Raw genomic sequence first — 21629 nt, forward strand, 5'->3', positions numbered from 1 at the left:
ATTTAATGCAAAAAATGTGCGTTCTTTTAATAAAAGCAAATTTATGTAAAATTATTTTTTCGTTAGCTTGTGTTGTTGTTGTTTTTTGAGTATCCATAAAGTATAAGAAAATAAATATATAAATACATATATAATCTTAAGTGATATATATATGTATAAAAAAATCCCCACTTGCCCCTGTGGGCGGTCAATCCTTCAAGCTCAGGTCCTCTACCAGAGGCCTGGGAGCTTGAGGGTCCTGCGCAGTATCTTAGCTGTTCCTGGGACTGCACTCTTCTGGACAGAGATCTCAGATTTTGTTCCCGGGATCTGCTGGAGCCACTCGCCTAGCTTGGGAGTCACTGCACCTAGTGCTCCGATTACCACGGGGACCACCGTCACCTTCACCCTCCACATCTTCTCGAGCTCTTCTCTGAGCCCTTGGTATTTCTCAAGCTTCTCGTGTTCCTTCTTCCTGATATTGCTGTCATTCGGGACCGCTACATCGATCACTACGGCCGTCTTCTTCTGTTTGTCTACCACCACTATGTCCGGTTGGTTAGCCACCACCATTTTGTCCGTCTGTATCTGGAAGTCCCACAGGATCTTAGCTCGGTCATTCTCCACCACCCTTGGGGGCATTTCCCATTTTGACCTCGGGACTTCCAGGTTATACTCGGCACAGATGTTCCTGTATACTATGCCGGCCACTGCCTGCTAGCATCTTGCACCCTGCTGTTATGTGCTGGATTGTCTCTGGAGCATCTTTACACAGCCTGCACCTGGGGTCTTGCCTGGTGTGATAGATCCCAGCCTCAATGGATCTTGTACTCAGAGCTTGTTCTTGTGCTGCCATGATTAGTGCCTCTGTGCTGTCTTTCAGTCCAGCTTTGTCCAGCCACTGGTAGGATTTCTGGATATCAGCCACCTCCTCTATCTGCCGGTGGTACATACCGTGCAGGGGCCTGTCCTTCCATGATGGTTCCTCGTCTCCCTCCTCTTTCTTGGGTTTCTGCTGCCTGAGGTATTCACTGAGCACGCTGTCAGTTGGGACCATCTTCGTGATGTATTCGTTGATGTTCCTTGTCTCATCCTGGACTGTGGTGCTGACACTCACCTGTTCCTGCCCCCCCTCTTTCCGCTTTACAGCGGAAGCAGGGTACCTGATCACGGGCAGGGCGTACGTGTTGATGGCCCGGATCTTGTTCTTACCGTTCAACTGACTCCTCAGGACTTGCCTGACCCTCTGCAGGTACTTGGTGGTTATAGCTTTCCTAGCGGCCTCCTCGTGGTTCCCATTCGCCTGCGGGATCCCCAGGTACTTGTAGCTGTTCTCTATGTCTGCAATGTTGCCTTCTGGTAGTTCGATCCCCTCAGTTCTGACTACCTTCCCTCTTTTTGTTATCATCCGACTACACTTCTCCAGTCCGAACGACATTCCGATATCATTGCTGTATATCCTGGTAGTATGGATCAGTGAATCGATGTCTCGTTCACTCTTGGCATACAGCTTGATGTCATCCATGTACAGGAGGTGGCTGACAACTGCTCCGTTCCGTAGTCAGTATCCGTAGCCAGTCTTGTCAATGATGTCACTGAGGGGGTTCAGGCCTATGCAGAACAGCAGTGGGGACAGAGCATCTCCTTGATAGATCCCGCACTTGATGGTGACTTGTGCTATGGGCTTGAGGTTGGCTTCCAGTGTTGTCCGCCACATCCCCATTGAGTTCCTGATGTAGGCTCTCAGGGTCCTGTTCAGGGGTCGGCAACCCTAGGCACGCGTGCCACAGTTGGCACGTGAAGGGTTAACGGATGGCACGACCATAGCTGGAACAGCCATTGGGCATACCAGGCATTTGTTTGGTGGCCCGATAATTTTCCTTCTTTTTTCTTTTTTTGTAACGGTATAAACAACGAAAGGTGGTGGATTGGCCAGATGCTGGCCGGTGTGTAAAAATAACTCAGTTGTTTTGTGGTGGCCATTAGCAAGTGGTGGAGGCCAGCAGGTGGATCCGGGAGAGGGGAGGCAGGAGGAGGAGAGATAAGAGGCGGCCGTCGGTCCAACTTCAGGTAAGAAGTTATGACCTGCAGTCTATCTGGGTCAGATATAAACCAAGTTTAGGTGGAGTTTATTTTCGTTGTGCTAACTTTTTACAATCAGTTACAATAATTTTTGCTGCGTACTAGCTAGCAAGACAGAGTTTCTATACAGCTGGGTGGGTGCTATGGTGTTACTGATAGTGAACTTTATTTTATTCATAAGGTTAGTTAGTAGAGTTGCCAACCGTCCTGTAAAAAGACGGAATCGTCCCGCATTCAGAGAAATTATTACGCATTTTGTGTTGAGCTGAGAAGGGACGCAGTTTGTCCCGGACTTCAGCTAGGATGGAAAAAGAAACAAATGTGGAGTTATTCTGTCATTACGCTGCACAGCTGCCTCTTCTTCTCCTCTCATTCTCTCCCCTCCCTCTCCTGTTGTTACTTTAATCGTGAAACTGATCAATGATCAGCTGATCGGCTTTTCTCTCTCGTTTGTTTATCGCCCACTTTGCGCCAGATGTCACGCTAAACAACAGCAGCACGTTTAAGCTTGATCAGCTGTTGTTAGAATTTATTTAATATTACTTTCTAGTATCAGCTGATGTTTGCTGGAGCCACAGCTGTAAAAAGTGCTGGTCATTATGTCGGTTTGGTTATCTGGTGAGAGGGAAACATGAAGATGAAACCAGGAGATGTCCTTACTGAATCATCAGAGCTGAACAGGTGATGGAGAAACAGGTTTACCTTTTAGGTGACAATGACTAAATTGGAGGGAATTTATGAACTGTTTCTGAGAGACAAATAACATCAAGATCCTTTTCTATGTAGCTGACGGCTGGTAACTGTGCAGGGGCGGGTCTAACAAAGTTTTGCCAGGGGGGCCAGTTGGGGCAGGGAAAGAGGGACACAAAGAAATACTTTCTTATTCTCATTTAAATGTCTGGCTGTTATTAAATGATTATATGAAGCTTACAATCAATGTTTTTATCTGACATAAAATGTATAGAAATCATACATATACCAACAACATTGTACATCACTGTCACAACAGCATTTGTTTTCATTCAAAGGCTTTATGGCTTTAATACCTGGTGGGCGGGTCTTTAGTCAAAATGCCCGGGCTGATTTTTTGTCCCAGTCCAGCCCTGGGCACGACACGCTGTGAATTAATCTGAGAAGGTGCATCAAAAAATAAATGGCCGCGCCAGCGGTGCACATCGCAAATTAGCTCACATAGACACATTAGTTGTTCCTCTTCTTAATGACGGTATCTTAGCTAACAACCCCGACTACCAGATTCAACTTGTAGTTGGCTAAAAATAACTTAGCCTACTGGTGAGAGGGATGTTGTTAGCTTTCCACATTCCGACATTTCAAATGCTTCAGGAGCTTTCCGCTCAGCACAGCATCAGCACCACTGAAATACACGGATACATCCGTAGACTCGAGACACAATGGATTTTTGGGACTTTCAGGTGTATGGACCAATGTTTTATTTTCTGATCAAACCAGAAATCTTTAATGAGCAGCTGGATTTGTCTCGCATTAACTGGCTGAGTTAATGCCAGTTAATGCAACAGCGAAGCAGCTGGAATCCACAGCTGTGCGTGTTCATGGAGCTGCATTTTCACCTGCTGGACATCACTACCTGACAAGTTTAACTGTCTTCAGAACATTGCAGAGGCCTTATTGACAGTATTTGGCTCTACATATCTGTGTGAGCAGATTTTCTCTCACATGAGTCCTCAGGTAGCCGTCTGAATGCTGGACACTCGGAGACCTGTCTCTCTGAATGGGAGACCAAAGATCACATTAGCATGTGTGTCTCTGTATTAACAGACATGCCATATTGGCTTAGTTTATTTTTCTTATCATTCTTGTGAGGAGACCATAAACAGCAGTTGTATTTTCCGTTGTACAGTTCATTTGCTGTTATGGAGTTCTTGTTATGGATAAAAAGTGTCTTTTTTTGTTTCAAAATAGCTGATAACTATTCGCTTTTAGCTGCCAACATCTGCAAACTAATATAAAACTGTTCATATAGAGTGTTATTAAATTTATTGCTAATGCAATCATATGGCACACTGACTTCTGAGGAAATTTTAAATGGCACTCGCCATCAGAAAGGTTGCGTACCCCTGGTCCTGTTGATCTTATGTAGTTCTAGGCATTCCAGGATCCAGGTGTGGGGCATTGAGTCATAGGCCTTCTTGTAATCAATCCAGGTAGTGCACAGGTTGGTCAGTCTGGTCCTGCAGTCTCGGCTGACTGCTTGGTCTGCCAGTAGCTGGTGTTTTGCACCTCTGGTATTCTTGCCCATCCCTTTCTGTGCCCCGCTCATGTATTGACCCATGTGCCTGTTCATCTTAGCCGCTATGATGCCTGACAGGAGCTTCCATGTGGTGCTGAGGCAGGTTATTGGTTGGTAGTTGGAGGGGACCGGTCCCTTCTGGGGGTCCTTGAGGATCAGGACTGTCCTGCCTTCGGTAAGCCATTCCGGGTGTCTCTCATCAACTAGCAGCTGGTGGAGTGCAGTCAGCTTCTTCAGCCAGTAGGCGTGAACCATGTCAGGGCCTGATGCTGTCCAACTGGAGACCCTTTCTTGGATGTGTGCCGCTGTGATGGTTACTGGACCCTGTTCGGGGAGGTCGCTGTGGTCTGCCCTCAGATCCACTAGCCACTGAGCATTGCCGTTATGGGTTGCGTCCTTCTCCCATATGCTCTTCCAGTATTGTTCTGCCTCCAGCCTTGGTGGTGCTGTTCTCATATTGTTCCCCTGTCACTGAGAGTAAACCTTGGCTGGTTCCGTGAAGAACAGCTGGTTTATTCTCCTGCCTTCTATCTCTCTGGTGTACCTCCTCAAGCGGCTGGCCAAGGCTGTGAGTCGTTGCTTGGCAGTTTCCAAGGCCTCACGTATGGACAGCTTCCTGTACATCTTAGGCACCTTCCTCATCACACCTTTCTGCAACTCCGATAGTTGGCTAACCTCCCTCCGTGCTACCTTGATCTTAGCCCCTAGCCTCCTCCTTCTCTAATTTTAGGTGATTTTAGCAATTGTAATCTTAAGAAATCACTGAACATAATTTCTTAAGACTACAATATAATTAAAAAAATTATATTTCACCTGTCCTACAAGGCATAACAAAACGCTGGATTTGTGGTATGGATCAATTAAGGAGGAATATAAGTCTGTGGCTGGACCTGCACTACGTTCTTCAGATCTCCAAAGACATCAAGAATCTGATTCTTAAAAGAAAAATTCTTTTTAATGAGTATGACGTTTCCACTATGAGGACATTAAGGAAGGAGGTGAGAGCTGTAATAAAGAAGACCAAGTTGAGATATAAAAATAAGATTGAAGCAGAAATGAGTAGTGATTACCTTAACAGAGCTTGGTGTGGTATGAAAACCATCTAAGGGCTACAAACTAAGAGTCACTGTAACATTTCTTAAGATGGGTTTACCTCTGACAAACATTTGGCAGATAATTGTAATAGTTTTTATCTTTATTTTGAGAATCTTGATTGTTTTATGGAGACGAGTACACTAAGAAAAAAGACTACCACTCCCTCATCATTTTGTACTGAGGAGAGGGGTGTAGTTAATGTCTTTAGACACACTAAGATTAAGGGTCCTGGACCTGACAACATCTGTGGGCAGGTACTGAAAACTTGTGCTGATCAGTTGAGTGGGATTTTTCATCACATTTCTTTCACTTTCCCTAGAGTTACAGACAGTACCTAAGATTTGGAATAATGCTATCATTGTTCCAGCAGGAAGAGGTGTGGGATTGCTGTTGTCACACTCATGCATTTCTTGTGTAAGCATCTTGAGCACCCTAACACTCATGCAAGATTATTATTTGCTGACTTTTTGTCAGCATTCAACACAATTCAGCCCACCTTACTTGCTGATGGGCTTCATAACCACCTTAAGCTTGATCGCAGTCTGATTAGTTGGGAGCTAGACTTTTTCACTAACAGCTCACAATGCATGAAGGTGAAACATGTACTTTCTGATGTGCTCTCCTCTTCTACTGGATCTCCTCAGGGTTGCTGTCTCTCACACCTTCTTTTAATTCTGTATACGAACAAGCAGTGTTACTAACAGACACATCCTGAAGTTTGCTGATGACACAGTGATCTTTAGTCTTTTTGTGGGGAACGAGACAGGCCATGGGCAGGTTGTAGAAGATTTTGTGGATTGGTGTGATGAGTCCTTCCTTTCATTAAATGTGTCAAAAACAAAAGACATGATTATTGATTTCAGGAAGTCTTCTTACAGTTCATCACCTTACTAATATTAAAGCTGCTGATATTGAGTTTGTGAAGACTTAAAAGCATTTAGGGGCTGTTCTTGACCACAAACTGTTTTGACTGTGTTTTGAGCCTCATGCTGATGTCACTACCAAAGAAGTTCAGCGAAGACTGTTCCTTTTAAGGAAAATGACATATTTTAATGTGTCATCTGAATTGTTGACGTTGTTTTACAGAATTTTATTGAATATGTTATTTCTTTCTGTATCGTTGCTACAGGACCGGAGGACAGCAAAGAGAAAGAAAGAGAAATTAGGAAGAGAGTTAACAGAAGGAGAGGGAAAGAACAATAGAGGAGGAGATGTCACGGTACTGGGTCTGCAACCCAGTATTTGTGTTTCAGACTCTGTAATTATATTATTTGATTATTGTTGTCATGGTTTTGGTTTTCTTTAGTTCTTAGTGATTGTAGTCCTTCCTCCCTTAGTATTTATCTTAGCCTGTGTTTAGACTCTGTTCTCATGTCTACTCTATGCTTTTCCTATAGCCATCATGTTACAGATCATAACTGCCATAAATGTATACAATTAATAGTAATAGTATATTTACTAAATGTATTTTGCAAATAAAGTTAACTCTCCTGATAAGGTACTTCTTTTTTTTTCTCTTTTTTTTTTACACATTTTAAAGATTTTAATGGCATGCTTAATATTTTTACACAACCTATACAAAAACTGATTTCTTTTTCACCAAACAAAAAAGAAATACACACTTGTAGTACATTTAGAAAGACAAAGTTAAAGATTATTATTTCCTATTATACAAAATGTAAATAACTTGCACATTAAAAAAGAACAAAGACAATAAAAAGAAAAAAAAAGAAAAAGAAAACAAAAGTAAAAGTATATGTGTGGTACATGGCACCAAATATGTAAAATAATCTAATATTAGGTTTATATTATTATTAGAATTTTATTAAAATGGATCAATAACACTGTAATGTTCTTTGTGACTGAAAGAGTGCAACTGTCTTTTGGCTCTGAAACACATTTCTCCTTATATGCAGTTGTCATAAATCATATGGCCACTAGAGGACACTGAAGTACATTTAAAATTGTGTCACTAGGGTCTTTCAACCAATTTCTTCTGTTGTGTTAAAAATGGTGATGACAGGCTCTCTTCTGTGAAATAAGTAAAATCCATATTGTCTTTACTATAGCTGCTGTTTTGAATTTGCTTTCATCCATGAAATATATCTTGTAGTGCTGTGTTAGAGATTGTAAATGTCTTACTTTTTTAACTGTGATAAATGGATGATTAAATGAATAATGTGAGCGTTATTTAATGTTCACTTTTATGCCTCTGAATTGCCTGATTGGAACTGTATATGAACTTCATTTCTCCTCTTCTCTATTTTCTCCCTCTGTGTATGAATTTTGTATAAAGTGTCATCTAACTCTTTCTTCTTCTCTGTCATTACATCAACCCCATACAACACTGATTTTCTTTGTGTTTCCTTTTCCTCTATTTCTTTTTCAAGGTTTTCCTTCATTGTTTCAAAATTATTTTCTGTTTCAATACCCTCTTCTTCATTTATTTTGTCAGATTTTTTGTCATTTTGTTCTATTTGTTTAATATTGTTTACCAGCTGACTCTGATTTTCATCTTGCTGTTTTTGTAGCTCGAGCAGTTTCAGTTTGAGTTTATAAATATCATTTTCTAAGTCACATTTATGACTCATTAAAAATTGAACCACCATTATCAAATTAAATTTGTCTTCCATTCCATCTTTAAACCAAGCGTTGAGGTTTTTTTGTTCCATATCAACGTCGACAGTGTCAGTACTATCTTCTGTGAGATCCAGTGCTTCTCTTTTTTTCTCAGTGAGGGGCTGATGCTCTCTGTGATCAGTGGAAATTTTAGTGTTTCCTCCTGTTGTACAAAAAAAGTTATTTAAATGGACAGAAATACATTATTTTGTCTTTCTTTGATAAATAATTGATTATTTTTTTTAGTCACTTTATTTTCATTTTTAGTCAAAAAACTGTACCTTGATGTTTAGAACGATATTTCCAGACAACAGAGACAACTGCAAGAATAAGCAGGACTGTCACAACAACACTTATGATGATGTGACCAGCAGAACTACATGGAGGATTAAATAAATCACCTGTAATGAGAACACACAGAATATCAACAAGTAGCCTGCAGCAATTTTACAAACAAACAATATATATATATATATATATATATATATATATATAAATAACTAAATAACTTGTTTTTTACCTGGAACATGTATGTGTGTCTCTCTGCTCTGGTTGGTGTTCCTCTGTTGGACTCTGCAGGTGATGTTGTTGCTGTGTCTCTTCTCCACAGTCACTCTGCTGCTGACAGTATAGAGGTCATCAGGACTTCTGAGGGTCTCTGTAGGTCCAGCAGAGAGGAGGTTTCCCTCACCGTCCAACCACAGCAGCTCAGGCTCTGGATACCAGCCTGCAGACTCACACTGTAACACCACTTTACTGCTGTCCTCACTGTTCCTCATTAAAGTGATAATAAGTGATGAAACTACACCTAAAGATTAGGAAAAGAGAAAACACATTAGTGTTGCTACCAGTTACAGTCACCAAAGAGCCAAGTTTAAAATTCTGGGAAATGTATTGACTACTTTTACACCAATCATATTTGAACCACTGAATAGTGACCTGCCCTGCTGTCAATACAGAAGGTACTGATGTTCATTTAGGGGCTTCTTTAACATATAAACAATCAAGCAGTTGTAATGCACTCCCGACTGCTTTATTTTCATTTCACTTCAATTCAGCTTTACGTATATAGCGCCAAATCACAACAACAATCACTGTTGAGCCAACTATCCCTTTAACGTTAACTAGTAATGACTTCATGAACGTCTTCACAAATAAAATTTTAATCATTAGAGAAAAAATTACCAATAATCATCCTACAGATGTAATATTATCTACAGCTACTTTTAGTACCGTTGATGTTAAGTTAGACTCTTTTTCTCCAATCGATCTTTCTGAGTTAACGTCTATAATTACTTCCTCCAAACCATCAACATGTCTTTTAGACCCCATTCCTACAAAACTGCTCAAAGAAGTCCTGCCATTAATTAATTCTTCGATCTTATATATGATCAACTTATCTCTAATAACAGGCTATGTACCACAGGCCTTCAAGCTGGCTGTAGTTAAACTTTTACTCAAAAAGCATCTCTAGACCCAGCAGTCTTAGCTAATTATAGGCCAATCTCCAACCTTCCTTTCATATCAAAAATCCTTGAAAGAGTAGTTGTCAAACACCTAACAGATCATCTGCAGAGGAATGGCTTATTTGAAGAGTTTCAGTCAGGTTTCAGAGCTCATCACAGCACAGAAGCAGCTTTAGTGAAGGTTACAAATGATCTTCTTATGGCCTCTGACAGTGGACTCATCTCTGTGCTTCTCCTTCTTGACCTTAGTGCAGCATTCGATACTGTTGACCATAATATCCTATTAGAGCGATTAGAGCATGCTGTAGGTATTACAGGTACTGCACTGCAGTGGTTTGTATAATATCTATCTAATAGACTCCAATTTGTTCATGTAAATGGAGAGTCCTCTTCACACACTGAGGTTAATTATGGAGTTCCACAGGGTTCAGTGCTAGGACCAATTTTGTTTACATTATACATGCTTCCCCTAGGCAGCATCATTAGAAGACATAGCATACATTTTCACTGCTATGCAGATGACACCCAGCTCTATCTGCCCATGAAGCCAGATAACGCACTCCAATGAGTTAAACTGCAGGAATTTCTTAAGGACACAAAGACCTGGATGGCCGCTAACTTTCTGCTTCTTAATTCAGATAAAACTGAGGTTATTGTACTCGGCCTGGAAAATCTTAGAAATATGGTACCTTGGCCTCCAGTAACGCTGTGAGGAACCTTGGAGTCATTTTTGACCAGGATATGTCGTTCAATTCACATATTAGACAAATATGTAAGACAGCTTTCTTCCATTTGCGCAACATCTCTAAAATTAGAAATATCCTGTCTCAGAGTGACGCTGAAAAACTAGTTCATGCATTTATTACTTCCAGGCTGGACTACTGCAATTCATTATTATCAGGATGTCCTAAAAACTCGCTGAAAAGCCTTCAGCTAATCCAAAATGCTGCAGCAAGAGTACTGACAGGGACTAGAAAGAGAGAGCATATTTCTCCTGTTTTGGCTTCCCTTCATTGGCTTCCTGTTAAATCCAGAATTGAATTCAAAATCCTGCTCCTCACATACAAGGTCTTAAATAATCAGGCCCCATCTTATCTTAATGACCTTGTAGTACCATATCACCCTATTAGAGCACTTCGCTCCCGCTCTGCAGGCCTACTTGTTGTTCCTAGAGTATTTAAAAGTAGAATGGGAGGGAGAGCCTTCAGTTTTCAGGCCCCTCTTCTGTGGAACCAGCTTCCAGTTTGGATTTGGGAGACAGACACTATCTCTACTTTTAAGATTAGGCTTAAAACCTTCCTTTTTGCTAAAGCATATAGTTAGGGCTGGACCAGGTGACCCTGAATCCTCCCTTTGTTATGGTGCAATAGACGTAGGCTGCCGGGGATTCCCATGATGCATTGAGTTTTTCCTTTCCAGTCACCTTTCTCACTCACTATGTGTTAATAGACCTCTCTGCACTGAATCATACTTGTTATTAATCCACAGCATGTCTTTATCCTGTCTTCCTTCTCTCACCCCAACCGGTCGCAGCAGATGGCCGCCCCTCCCTGAGCCTGTTTCTGCCGGAAGTTTCTTCCTGTTAAAAGGGAGTTTTTCCTTCCCACTGTCGCCAAAGTGCTTGCTTATAGGGGGTCATATGATTGTTGTGTTTTTCTCTTTATCTATCATTGTAGGATCTACTGTACAATATAAAGCACATTTAGGCGACTGTTGTTGTGATTTGGCACTATATAAATAAAATTGAATTGGATACAACCATCAGAAGCCAAATGATTTCCTGCCTATATATCCCTGTCTCAGGCACAAAAGGACAGCCCAAACAATAGATCAATCTCTTCTGACCAGGTGAGCAGCACCAAGACCCTTTTAATCAAGTAGTTTTAATGTTGGACCTAATACATTGTCTAAAACTGCTAATAAGCTACCTTTGTACTTCCATTCGATAAATGGTGCCACCTTACCAACACTAACTACAATAAAACAAAATAAGACATTACACCACTTTTGATATTGTTATTGATTGAATTCATTGCAGCTGTCTTTGACTTATTATTACAAGCTATCTTTAAATTATGAGTGAACCTTTCCTAAATTTATTCCAGTACTAATGCTGAGAGCAACAGCAAGGATTCACTTGTTTTAATTGTTAACAATAATTATGAATGGATTCAATATATATGTAATAAAACAACAGAATGCAAAAAAAAAAAAACTAGAGCAAAATGTTTATGTGGAAATTGATTTATATAAACATTGGCTCACTTTGTAAAATAGAATAAAGAGGCCACAGTGTGTCTTTTAGCAGAGAAAACACTTCATCTAAAATTGAAATTAATAATTTTCCCTTTCAGTGATGATGTGCAGATTTTTCTTTCCAGTTTGTCATCATTTTGAGCACAAATATTGACTCTGAATACACATTGTTATTGGTTTGATTTTAGTGTTATTCTGTATGTTCTTTTGCATATATGTGTTAAATAATAGTGCAGCATAACATGTTTATTTTACCCTTATGATTTTTTACTACTAACATTGTACTTTTTATAAACTAAATAATGACTGATGATTTTCAACATTAGATATCATTTTGAGCTTTCTGTACAAAGACTATATCTCCACTTACCAACAACAAGCTCAACACTGGCTTGTCCACTAAGGGCAGGAATGAAGCATTTGTATGATCCCCTATCTGACAGTTTCACTTTGGAGAGTTTTAGTGAAATGTCTCCAAGCTTCAGGTTGTTAATGGGTAGTGACGTTCTTTCCATGTAGGCTTCATTTTTTTTATTCACGAGCTCCACGCCATCACGCCAAACATGCACAAATTTAGGTGTGAGGTCAGATCGTGTCCACTCTACTGTCATATCAGCAGCATTCACAGCAGGATCCAGATGGCATGGTAACACAGTGTCATCACCAACTATTGCCACAACTGGGTCAGATGGACCAACCACCTGAGACACACCTAAAGGAAGATTACAAATACATGTTAAACATGTTTAAAAAAAAAAAAAGGTTCGGAAGCCCAGGTGATGCAACTCTTTTAAATTGGCTGTTTTACTCTATGACATAAATTAAACGGCTGATATTTAATCAATAACATAAATATCTGTGTAATTAATAGACTTCGATGTTTTGTATAATTTGTGTAACTTCATGAACATAAGACTTATTTACCTCCACAAAACTGAAAGAAAAAAATAGAGTGATGAAAAAGAAAGACACAGATGGCCCCAAGTGGCATTTTACAGCAACGTCCATCCTTCAGGCAAAACATTGTAGAGGTTTGAAGACTGAAATGAAAAATATGGGAAAAAATCATAAAGAAATTGCACATTAATCATACAAATAATCATTATAAACAATTATGATTTGGCTTTTCACATCACAATTGTAGACATATAAAACATATTGAGGCAACTGTCATTGTGTCATTGTGTGTGTGTGTCAACTACCAAATAAACAAATTGAAAACAAATCTTTTTCTGGCCAGACGCGTGGCAGCATTTCTGCTATAATTTTGTTTGTATTTAACAAAATTAAAAATGCAGACATAAGTGTACACATTAGTTTCTGACTGCTAGTGAAAATTGTTTTCTTTACAAATACCTCTCTCATTGAACCAACAGAGCCAATCCCTCAGCATGTTTGTACTCTCTGCTCATATACACAATTCTTTGCTTTTTTGTCGAAAGAATGTATTTGGACAATGCACTCAGCAACAAACAAATCCTCCCTAACAAAAAAGTGACTTCAAGGGCCAAATTGCATTATATTTCTTCAATATACGGGCCGCAAGCAGGGGTGATGTGGGCCGCAAGAGGCCCCCGGTCTGTGAGTTTCAGACAGCAGCTTTAATTGGATGATCATATGACACAGATGCTAAAATTGTAGAATTTGTTCTCAGTTATAATTTTCCATACATGTATTTTTCAAGGATATAACAACTTAAAACACTACAAAGGCTGAACAGTTAAGTACAGGCTACATGGTTCACACAGTCAGCTTGATATGCTGTTGATAATTCACTCTCAGAGTGGCAGTGCCTGTGCCATATTTATATAATATTGATACTTCATTTGTAAAATATTATATTATTATATTGCATATCAGATGTACCAATGAGAAAATATATTAAATATTATGACACTAATATATATCTTATATACACATTTATATCAACTTTTTTTCTGTGGTCTACCTTCCCCTAGCTCTCCAGTCACAAGATCATATGACATATGACTTCAAGCACTTTTGCACCCTCCTTTCAAGGTCTGTGTGCAGAAGGCAGGAAGGGAGGAACCAGAAGCAGACTCCAGGATGTAAAACTTAAACTCAAAAAAACTCAGCTTTATTGCATGAGTCAAAATAAAACCAAACCGGAAAAACTGTGAACAGAACACACAGGCGAGTATAAGGGTACTTATACTTGGAGGAAAACACGGACAATAAATACAAGGAGTAAACGAGGGAATGAGGGCCAGGAGGGAAACACAGATGACACTAATTAAACAGGCGAGACCGGGGAGACGTAAAACTAGAAACACTGCCATGGGTCAAGGGACCGTCAAAGTAAAACAGGAAATACACGACAGAGGCAAGGACTTCACACTGAACAAAGGGACCACGGAGCACAGAGACAACAGTGACATGACATACAAAACACAAACCAAAACACAAGTAATCATAAACCACAATGAAATCACGGATTAATAATAATAATAAAACAAAAGTCAAAACACTGGGTCACCGACCCAGGACCGTGACACTCCATATTCACTCGGTCAGCTGTAGAAAACAAACAACAGACTAAAAGGTTTGGACAGATTGAACAAATGATTAAAACCATTTTATGCAACCAATCACTCCCCTATCAATCATTTTAAATGAAATTTAAAGTATTATTAAAGCCTACTTGCCCCACACAGTCACAGGATGCAGTCAGTTTCTCTGTCAAAGTCCACTGAAATGACCTCATCTGTTAATCATTGATCTGTACCTTGTTTGATATGTCATATCAGAGCATTTAGAGTTTACTGGCTGTGTTGCCTGTGTGGGCATGTCCTACCCTCTTTCCAGCCTTATGTACCACCTCTGTGTAGAGCTGTTTCTCCACAGAGAGGAGGTACCCAGGCAATTAGTACTTAAGGCCAGAGAGCCTTTGTGTTATAGCCTGTGGACTGAGATTGTTCTTGTAAAATCTTTCAACCTGGACAATCCAATGTGATCCTATGTGATTAGATATATTTTGGCAAGCTTTCAAATAATTTATTTTCCAAAAAGGAGGAATGTTGTCTCATTTCACTCTGTACTGTACCACTGTACATGGCTGAAATGACAATAAAAAACACTTGACTTGATATACTAAACAGTATATGAATGGGACATTGGTGGTGATTAAAGTTTTGGACAAACATCAGCAACAAAACTGATTTCACTGCATTATTTTGTTTTTGTAGTGCCGAATACTCCTTGACACCTACGTGTACAAAAATGCCCCCATTAACTTATTATACCATTATATTATACCATTAACATTAAAACCACATTTTTTTATCCTCTCTGCCATTTTAGTATAAAACCATGCATTCTGTAATGTCAGTATTTCATTTTGAGGAAAGGTTGTGATATTTAAATACACAGGAGGTGATGAGGGGACGGGAAACACATGGGGACACAGCTGATACATGTGTCCCTATGACCATGTGGCGTGATGACATCACAGGAAAAAATGTGAACCTAAAACAATGAACACAGAACACAAGACCTCTTCAAAGTAAAACAGGAACCATAAGACGCAGACATGACCCAATATGATAAGAGCGTGAGCAGTACTTGGTATTTATTATTGTATTTTTTTTTCCATTGTGCAATATGTTGTTTTGTTTTTTTTTCCCGATGTGCCATTTCCGCTCAGATGTGCAATTTCCATAGTCGTTCCACCCTTATTTATTATTTATTATATTCTAGTGTACATAGTGTTCCTCTCTCTCTCTCAAAGTTAAGCAATATTGCATAACTTTTTAATAGTATATATTTTTTATAATATATATATATATATATATATATATATATATATATATATATATATATATTATATTCTTCCTTTGTATATTGTTTTTTACATTCACACCTTGTGGTCTTGTTACATAATTTCATTGGGCAAGCAACTGTACTATGACAATAAAAGTTCTAATCTTCTAAGTCTAACTCTAGAAGAACTCACTCATAAGTCCAGCACGCTTAGTATGGTACACACCATTGGTGTAATTTTTTTGATGGTGTCCAAGTTTCTGTTGGTGGGACTTCCAGGATTATGGAAATATAAAGAAACATTCACCATGCGAAGTCAAAATCTACCCAACAAACTGGAAAAGCACACCAGTCATCTTAAATGCAACTGCATTCTTGTATGTTCTGTCACTGTAGAAAAGAAGTAGACTAGTACTTCTCTTTCTGTTAACTCTATAGTGACATTTGTCAATGACAGGTAAGACTTTTTTTGTTCGTAAAAATTCATTTACTGCTACTGTACTGAATAGCAGGCACAATATTGTATCCAAGTGTATTCTGCTATCCTCAATAAATGTATGTTGATGCATGTCAGCTGATGTAATCATAGTTTTAAGATTACAGTGCTACATACAGATATAGAGACAAAATGTCATAGAAAATTATTATATGAAGGCTATATGACAGGCCTGTTGTGGACCCAAACACAGGACATGGGAAACGGAATGAAGTCAAAACAACAGCATAAATACTGAAACAAATCACAAAAATTTATTTAACGGAAGTGCTAGGAATCCAAATAATAGCAAGGAAAGATAAAACAATAGGGCACTCTATATCAAAGGACAAGGGTAGACTCAGACAATATACATTTACAAGACAACAAGGGGAAAAGTAATACAAAGCACAAAAACTCAAGGAATTGAATATAATTCCTTGTATTATATAAGCAGTTATATAAGCAATTGCATACTTACATATATAATTGCTTTAAAATGCACTGAATCAGTCAGTGCATACTACTCACTCATTTTCAGATGTTTCATTCATGTTTCATTTCACATTTCACCTGAATTAATGGCTGTTGTCACTTGTCATCAGTCCCACACATACCTGTTACAGGAGTTCTTTAATTCAGTTCTCTTTGGACTTGGAGTTGATTGTTTCCATGTTATATTAACAACAATACGCAGGGGTCTCCAAACTCCATACTATACACAACTGGTGATCATTGAGAATGACTAACCAATGTGTGAGTAACACTGAAATTGGGTGGTACTATCTATCTATCTATCTATCTATCTATCTATCTTACACAGTACTTTTACTGAGAACTTAATTAAAAGAATAGGCTGAATGATCAAAATCTAGATCGAACATAAAATTCAAGAAACTGAACATACAGTAGGTTGCAGAAACATTTTTATGCAATCACATGTGATTGAAATGAAACCATGTTGGGCCCCAGTCACTACAAAGAACCACAGGAAGAGGAAGTTCAACATGGAGGTCAGATTTCCTACAATGAGACTTTGTGAGTACTGACCTTGCCTTTTGTAAAAAAAATAAAATAAAAAAATACATGGATAAACTGAAGGGCAAATTGATATATCCAAAATGTGCCCATGTATTTGCATGTATTCATTATGGAAATTTGTAACTGCTCACTAATAGATGCATAGGACTTATTACTTATGATGGGGAAAAACCCATTAAAAACATGTTAAAAATTTGTCATTCTCAATCTTTTCAGTGATAAATGTTCTGTTGCTGTTGGTTATAGTTGCTGAATTCAGTGATTCTCAAACACATAGTAAGTTTTTAAATATTCATGGTGTTGTATTTTTAAGTGTTTATGTATGTTATAGATTTAATAAATCTCATAAAAGTGTTGATGCTTGATGTGTATACATTTGTGTTCATCAGAAAAAATAAAGACAACAATACACATGAAGTAGCACATATGCAATAACCTTAAGTTTGAAACTATTTTGTTCTGTATTTCTTGAGTCTTTATTTGATTTTCTGTCTCAGATTCAGGTTTTCCTCAAGTTGTTCCAAACAGGCAGCAGTTCTTTCAATCAGAGCCTATCACTATCAGCTGTGAAGGGCTAAATGGGCTGACTGGATGGAGAGTGATGAAAAAGATAAATGGAGATGTTAGAATATGTGCTTCAACCTGGGAAACATCGATTGGACCTTGCAATATTATTAATGCATATCCATCAAATGACACTGGAGAATACTGGTGTGAAATGGGAGGAATACAAAAGAGCAACTCTGTCAACATCACTGTAGCTGGTATGTCCATGGGAAAAAAAACTTAATTATGCATTGACATATTTAGTCCATCCACAGTTTTTTTTATGTTCAGTACATCACTTACAGTAATGCACAGTGTCATATTTTTAAGCATCCATGTATGTACAATTTCAAGAGAACTTAAAGGACATCACTTTTTGACGCAAAATTGTTATCTGCCATTTAGATTTAGAGAGCGATGTGATCCTGGAGATTCCTGTCCAACCTGTGATGCAGGGAGAAAACGTGACCTTGCATTGTAGAAAAAAGGATGTGAACTCCAACTACACTGTAAAATTCTACAAAAATGGCATCTCCATTGGGAGCAGCTCATCAGGAAACATAATGACTCCCACTGTATCCAAATCTGATGAAGGACTTTACAAATGTAGCATTGCTGATGGTGGAGAATCACCAGAGAGCTGGCTTAGTGTTGAAGGTAAGATGCATCAATATTCTTTAAATAAATTAGAGACAAGCTTCATGACAAATTGTGTAAATGAAAAAACAATATGTGGTCTATGATAACCATACCTAAATGGTAAATGGCCTGCATTTGTATAGCGCTTTACTCAGTCCCTAAGGACCCCAAAGCGCTTCACACTACATTCAGTCATTCACACACTGGCAATGACAATGGCAAGCTACATTATAGCCACAGCTGCCCTGGGGCGCACTGACAGAGGCGAGGCTGCTGGACACTGGCACCACCAGGCCCTCTGACCACCACCAGTAGGCAAACATGGGGTTAGTATCTTGCCCAAGGATATTTGGCATGCAGCCCAGAGGCAGCCTGGGATCAAACCATCGACCTTCTGATTAGTGGTTGACCTGCTCTGCCACCTGAGCTACAGCCACCCCCAATCAGAGTGACATCAGAGTGATGCTTTTATATGTGATTTGTGGACACCATATTTTGGTCTATTGAAGGGGTTGTTTTGTAACACCAGGCAATGTCTTTTAGACTTGTTTTTAATGTTGGTTTCATTAAAAACATGGGACTACTGCTTCTGTAGTCCGATGTTTCCAGGGGATGAGAAGGGTACTTTAGGCTACTAGTTAATTTTTATGGAGCTTTGTTTATACCTTTGTTTACACATCTCTAGTAGGGCTGGGTATCGTCACTATCGTCGTCATTTCTAGAATCGATTCAATTCCAATTCACAAGGTCCTGAATCGATTCGATCCACGATTCGATTCGATTCAATTTAAATCTGGGAAATTTTGCCTCAGACAGTCAGAAATATTATAATTCAGATTAGTACATTTACATATTTTTGTATCTATAAAAAGGAAGCTGACACTCGCAAGACTTTATCAAAGGCGTAAGCATCACAGCAGATGCCTTTGTGTCAAAGTAGCTGAAGATAAAACACAGAAAAACATGAAGGTGATTTTTCTGGCCTGGGATTTTATAAAAATATTCTGCAGTACATCAAAAACGAAAGAAAACCATTAATCAACATATGAACGTTACCTCTGAAGTTACAGCGGTTTTATTAGAGACACGGCTAAGCGTTTTGCATTTTGCATCATTTTAAAAAGTTTAAATTTGTTCAGAAGCCTATTGAACAGCAGAAATTAGGTTTTCTTTTCGGAAGTAAGTAAAAGGGAAAAAAACAGCTGAGAGCGCTGTAAACAACGGTAGACTTGTGCGTAACAAGCAAGTGAATAATGCAGAAAACAGATTTTTAGACGGGAAACTGTTCTTTAAGTATACAATACAATACAATACAACTTTATTTGTATAGCACATTTAAAAGACCAGTGGTACACCAAAGTGCTTTACAATAAAAACAGGAAAATTAAGACAATAAATAAAAGACTATTAACAAAGTACCACATATGTCATCAGGTTAAGGGCACTAATTATACAACAATAAAAGGGAATATATTGCTGCTGGTTCAGTCAATATTGTTTGGAGAGAGATAAAACTAACAGCTTTAGAATCACCGCAAAAAGGGCGTAAACACAAAGCGCGGACCCGCCGAAACATCAGAATCAGCGAGCTGTCGGCTTTCAACCCCGACCGTGTCCGTGCCGTCGGGTGAGAAAGGCGACATCTCACTGTTTCTGATCCGTCAGAGGCTCCAAGCTTTGTGTTTACATCTTTGTGCAGAATCCATGTACCTGCTCTCATTTACTGTTTTAGCTGTTTGATTGTTGTTGGAATTTTGAGAGGTTTAACCTGAGATTCTGGCGTTTCGGGCAAAATAAATTAATATTTATAAACTCGATTCCGGATTTTAATGAATCAATATCACGTTATCCAAGCCAGAATCGATTTTAATCGATAAATCAATTATCAAAACCCACCCCTAATCTCTAGTTATCATGCGGCTTAGACAATTAACAGTGTTTCCTGAAAACCCTCTCCTGTCTGATCATTTCCTGATAACATTTACAATAATTGATTACACAGCAGTGGAGAGTAGACTTTATCACAGTAGATGACTTTCTGAAAGCGCTGTAACTAAGTTTAAGAATATAATCCACCCACTGTTATCATCTTCAATAACAACACAGAGCAGAGCAGCTATCTGAACGCTACTCCAACAGAGGTCGATTATCTTGTTAATAATTTTACCTCCTCACTACGTACGACTCTGGATACTGTAGCTCCTGTGAAAACTAAGGTCTCAAATCAGAAGTACCTGACTCCGTGGTATAATTCTCAAACACGTAGCCTAAAGCAGATGACTCGTAAGCTGGAGAGGAAATGGCGTGTCACAAATTTAGAAGATCATCATTTAGTCTGGAGAAATAGTTTGTTGCTTTTAAGAAAACTCTCCGTAAAGCTAGAACATCTTAGTCTAAGGAGTTTGGAAAGAAAAGCGTCTGGACTTCTTTAAGTTGCTTGAAGACGTTTCACCTCTTATCCGGGAAGCTTCTTCAGTTCTAGGGTCAAATGGTGGAGAGTCCCAGATTTAAACCCTGTGAGAGTAACCCTCCAAGAGGGACAATGGACCCCCTAATGATCCTCTACCTAATCACACGAGCCAAAGTGTGAAAACGGGTGTAGGTCACAATCAGCCAAGGTTTTGGGTGAGCTCATTGTGAAAACTAATCCCACCCTATCATGTGATTTCCTGAAGTCAGATGGCCCAGGATGTGAGTGGGCGTTAAGGCGTCTGGGAAGGGATCTCAAAACTGGATTATAGATGGCAGAGAGTTGGTGTCGTAAACCACCACCTCTGTTCAAAGATGGTCGCTCACAGTGGACATAGATGCTTCTTTCACTCCTCTTTCAAACCATCTGTCCTCTCTGTCCAAAATGTGAACATTGGCATCCTTGAAAGAGTGTCCTTTATCCTTGCAGATGCAGATGCAGATGGACCGCAGAGTCTTATCCTATGTAGGTGGCTCTTCTATGTTGTGCCATGTGTTTATGAAGTGGCTGTTTGGTCTCTCCAATGTAAATATATGCTTTAGTTTTTCTGTGTTTGTTTGTTTATTTTGTTTACTGTGTTCCTAAAATTAATTGCTTTTCTCAGACAATGTGAAAATAATCTTTAATTACATGCTGCAGAAAAACCACAACAAATCATCTCCATAAAACTTCAGATATTTCTGCACTTGCGAACATAAAACATTTTTTTCAAATTACTAAAAAAACAGGCAAATACATGATATTAGAGCAACTGTAATTCCTTCAGAGTATTATCACGATCTTTAATATTTTAGTAATGTTGGGAAGAAGCTGCTGACGTAATTATATGATGTGCTTGTATTATTAGTAATGTATGCTTGAGTATAAAATAAATAAGGACACAGTAAGTGTAGAGAAAAAAATGATGTGAGC

The 21629-nt window shown here is 38.9% G+C and overlaps 2 protein-coding genes across 4 annotated transcripts in view; both read right to left on the reverse strand.

Annotated features, from left to right (window-relative positions):
* LOC146523042 (butyrophilin subfamily 3 member A2-like) overlaps positions 1 to 21629 on the reverse strand; it is a 107818-nt gene that overhangs the window by 72607 nt on the left and 13582 nt on the right. The window lies entirely within an intron of this gene.
* LOC146523050 (butyrophilin-like protein 1) lies at positions 6179 to 14705 on the reverse strand. 3 transcript variants are annotated; one of them, XM_085154654.1, is made up of 6 exons: positions 13715 to 14705; positions 12691 to 12806; positions 12137 to 12478; positions 8565 to 8852; positions 8326 to 8445; positions 6179 to 8207 (listed from the first exon to the last, which is right to left on the reverse strand). In XM_085154654.1, the coding sequence occupies exons 2-6, from the start codon at positions 12788 to 12790 to the stop codon at positions 7630 to 7632; spliced, it is 1428 nt and encodes a 475-aa protein (XP_085010780.1). In that variant the 5' UTR covers positions 12791 to 12806; positions 13715 to 14705; the 3' UTR covers positions 6179 to 7629. The 3 variants fall into 3 exon arrangements, with proteins under 3 accessions (XP_085010780.1, XP_085010781.1, XP_085010779.1); XM_085154655.1 differs by lacking the exon at positions 13715 to 14705 and having other exon boundaries at positions 8326 to 8364; positions 12691 to 13648; XM_085154653.1 differs by lacking the exon at positions 13715 to 14705 and having other exon boundaries at positions 12691 to 13638.

Source organism: Neolamprologus multifasciatus, chromosome 3 (genome assembly GCF_963576455.1).
Source record: "Neolamprologus multifasciatus chromosome 3, fNeoMul1.2, whole genome shotgun sequence".
NCBI classification, from domain to species: domain Eukaryota; kingdom Metazoa; phylum Chordata; class Actinopteri; order Cichliformes; family Cichlidae; genus Neolamprologus; species Neolamprologus multifasciatus.

Coding starts and splice junctions, on each gene's coding strand:
- LOC146523050 (XM_085154653.1), bottom strand. CDS start 12,850: ATGTGCAATTTCTTTATGATTTTTTCCCATATTTTTCATTTCAGTCTT. Junction 8,853..12,136: donor CAGTGTTGAGCTTGTTGTTG/GTAAGTGGAGAT, acceptor CCTAATCTTTAG/GTGTAGTTTCATCACTTATT. Junction 8,446..8,564: donor GACACACATACATGTTCCAG/GTAAAAAACAAG, acceptor TTCTCATTACAG/GTGATTTATTTAATCCTCCA.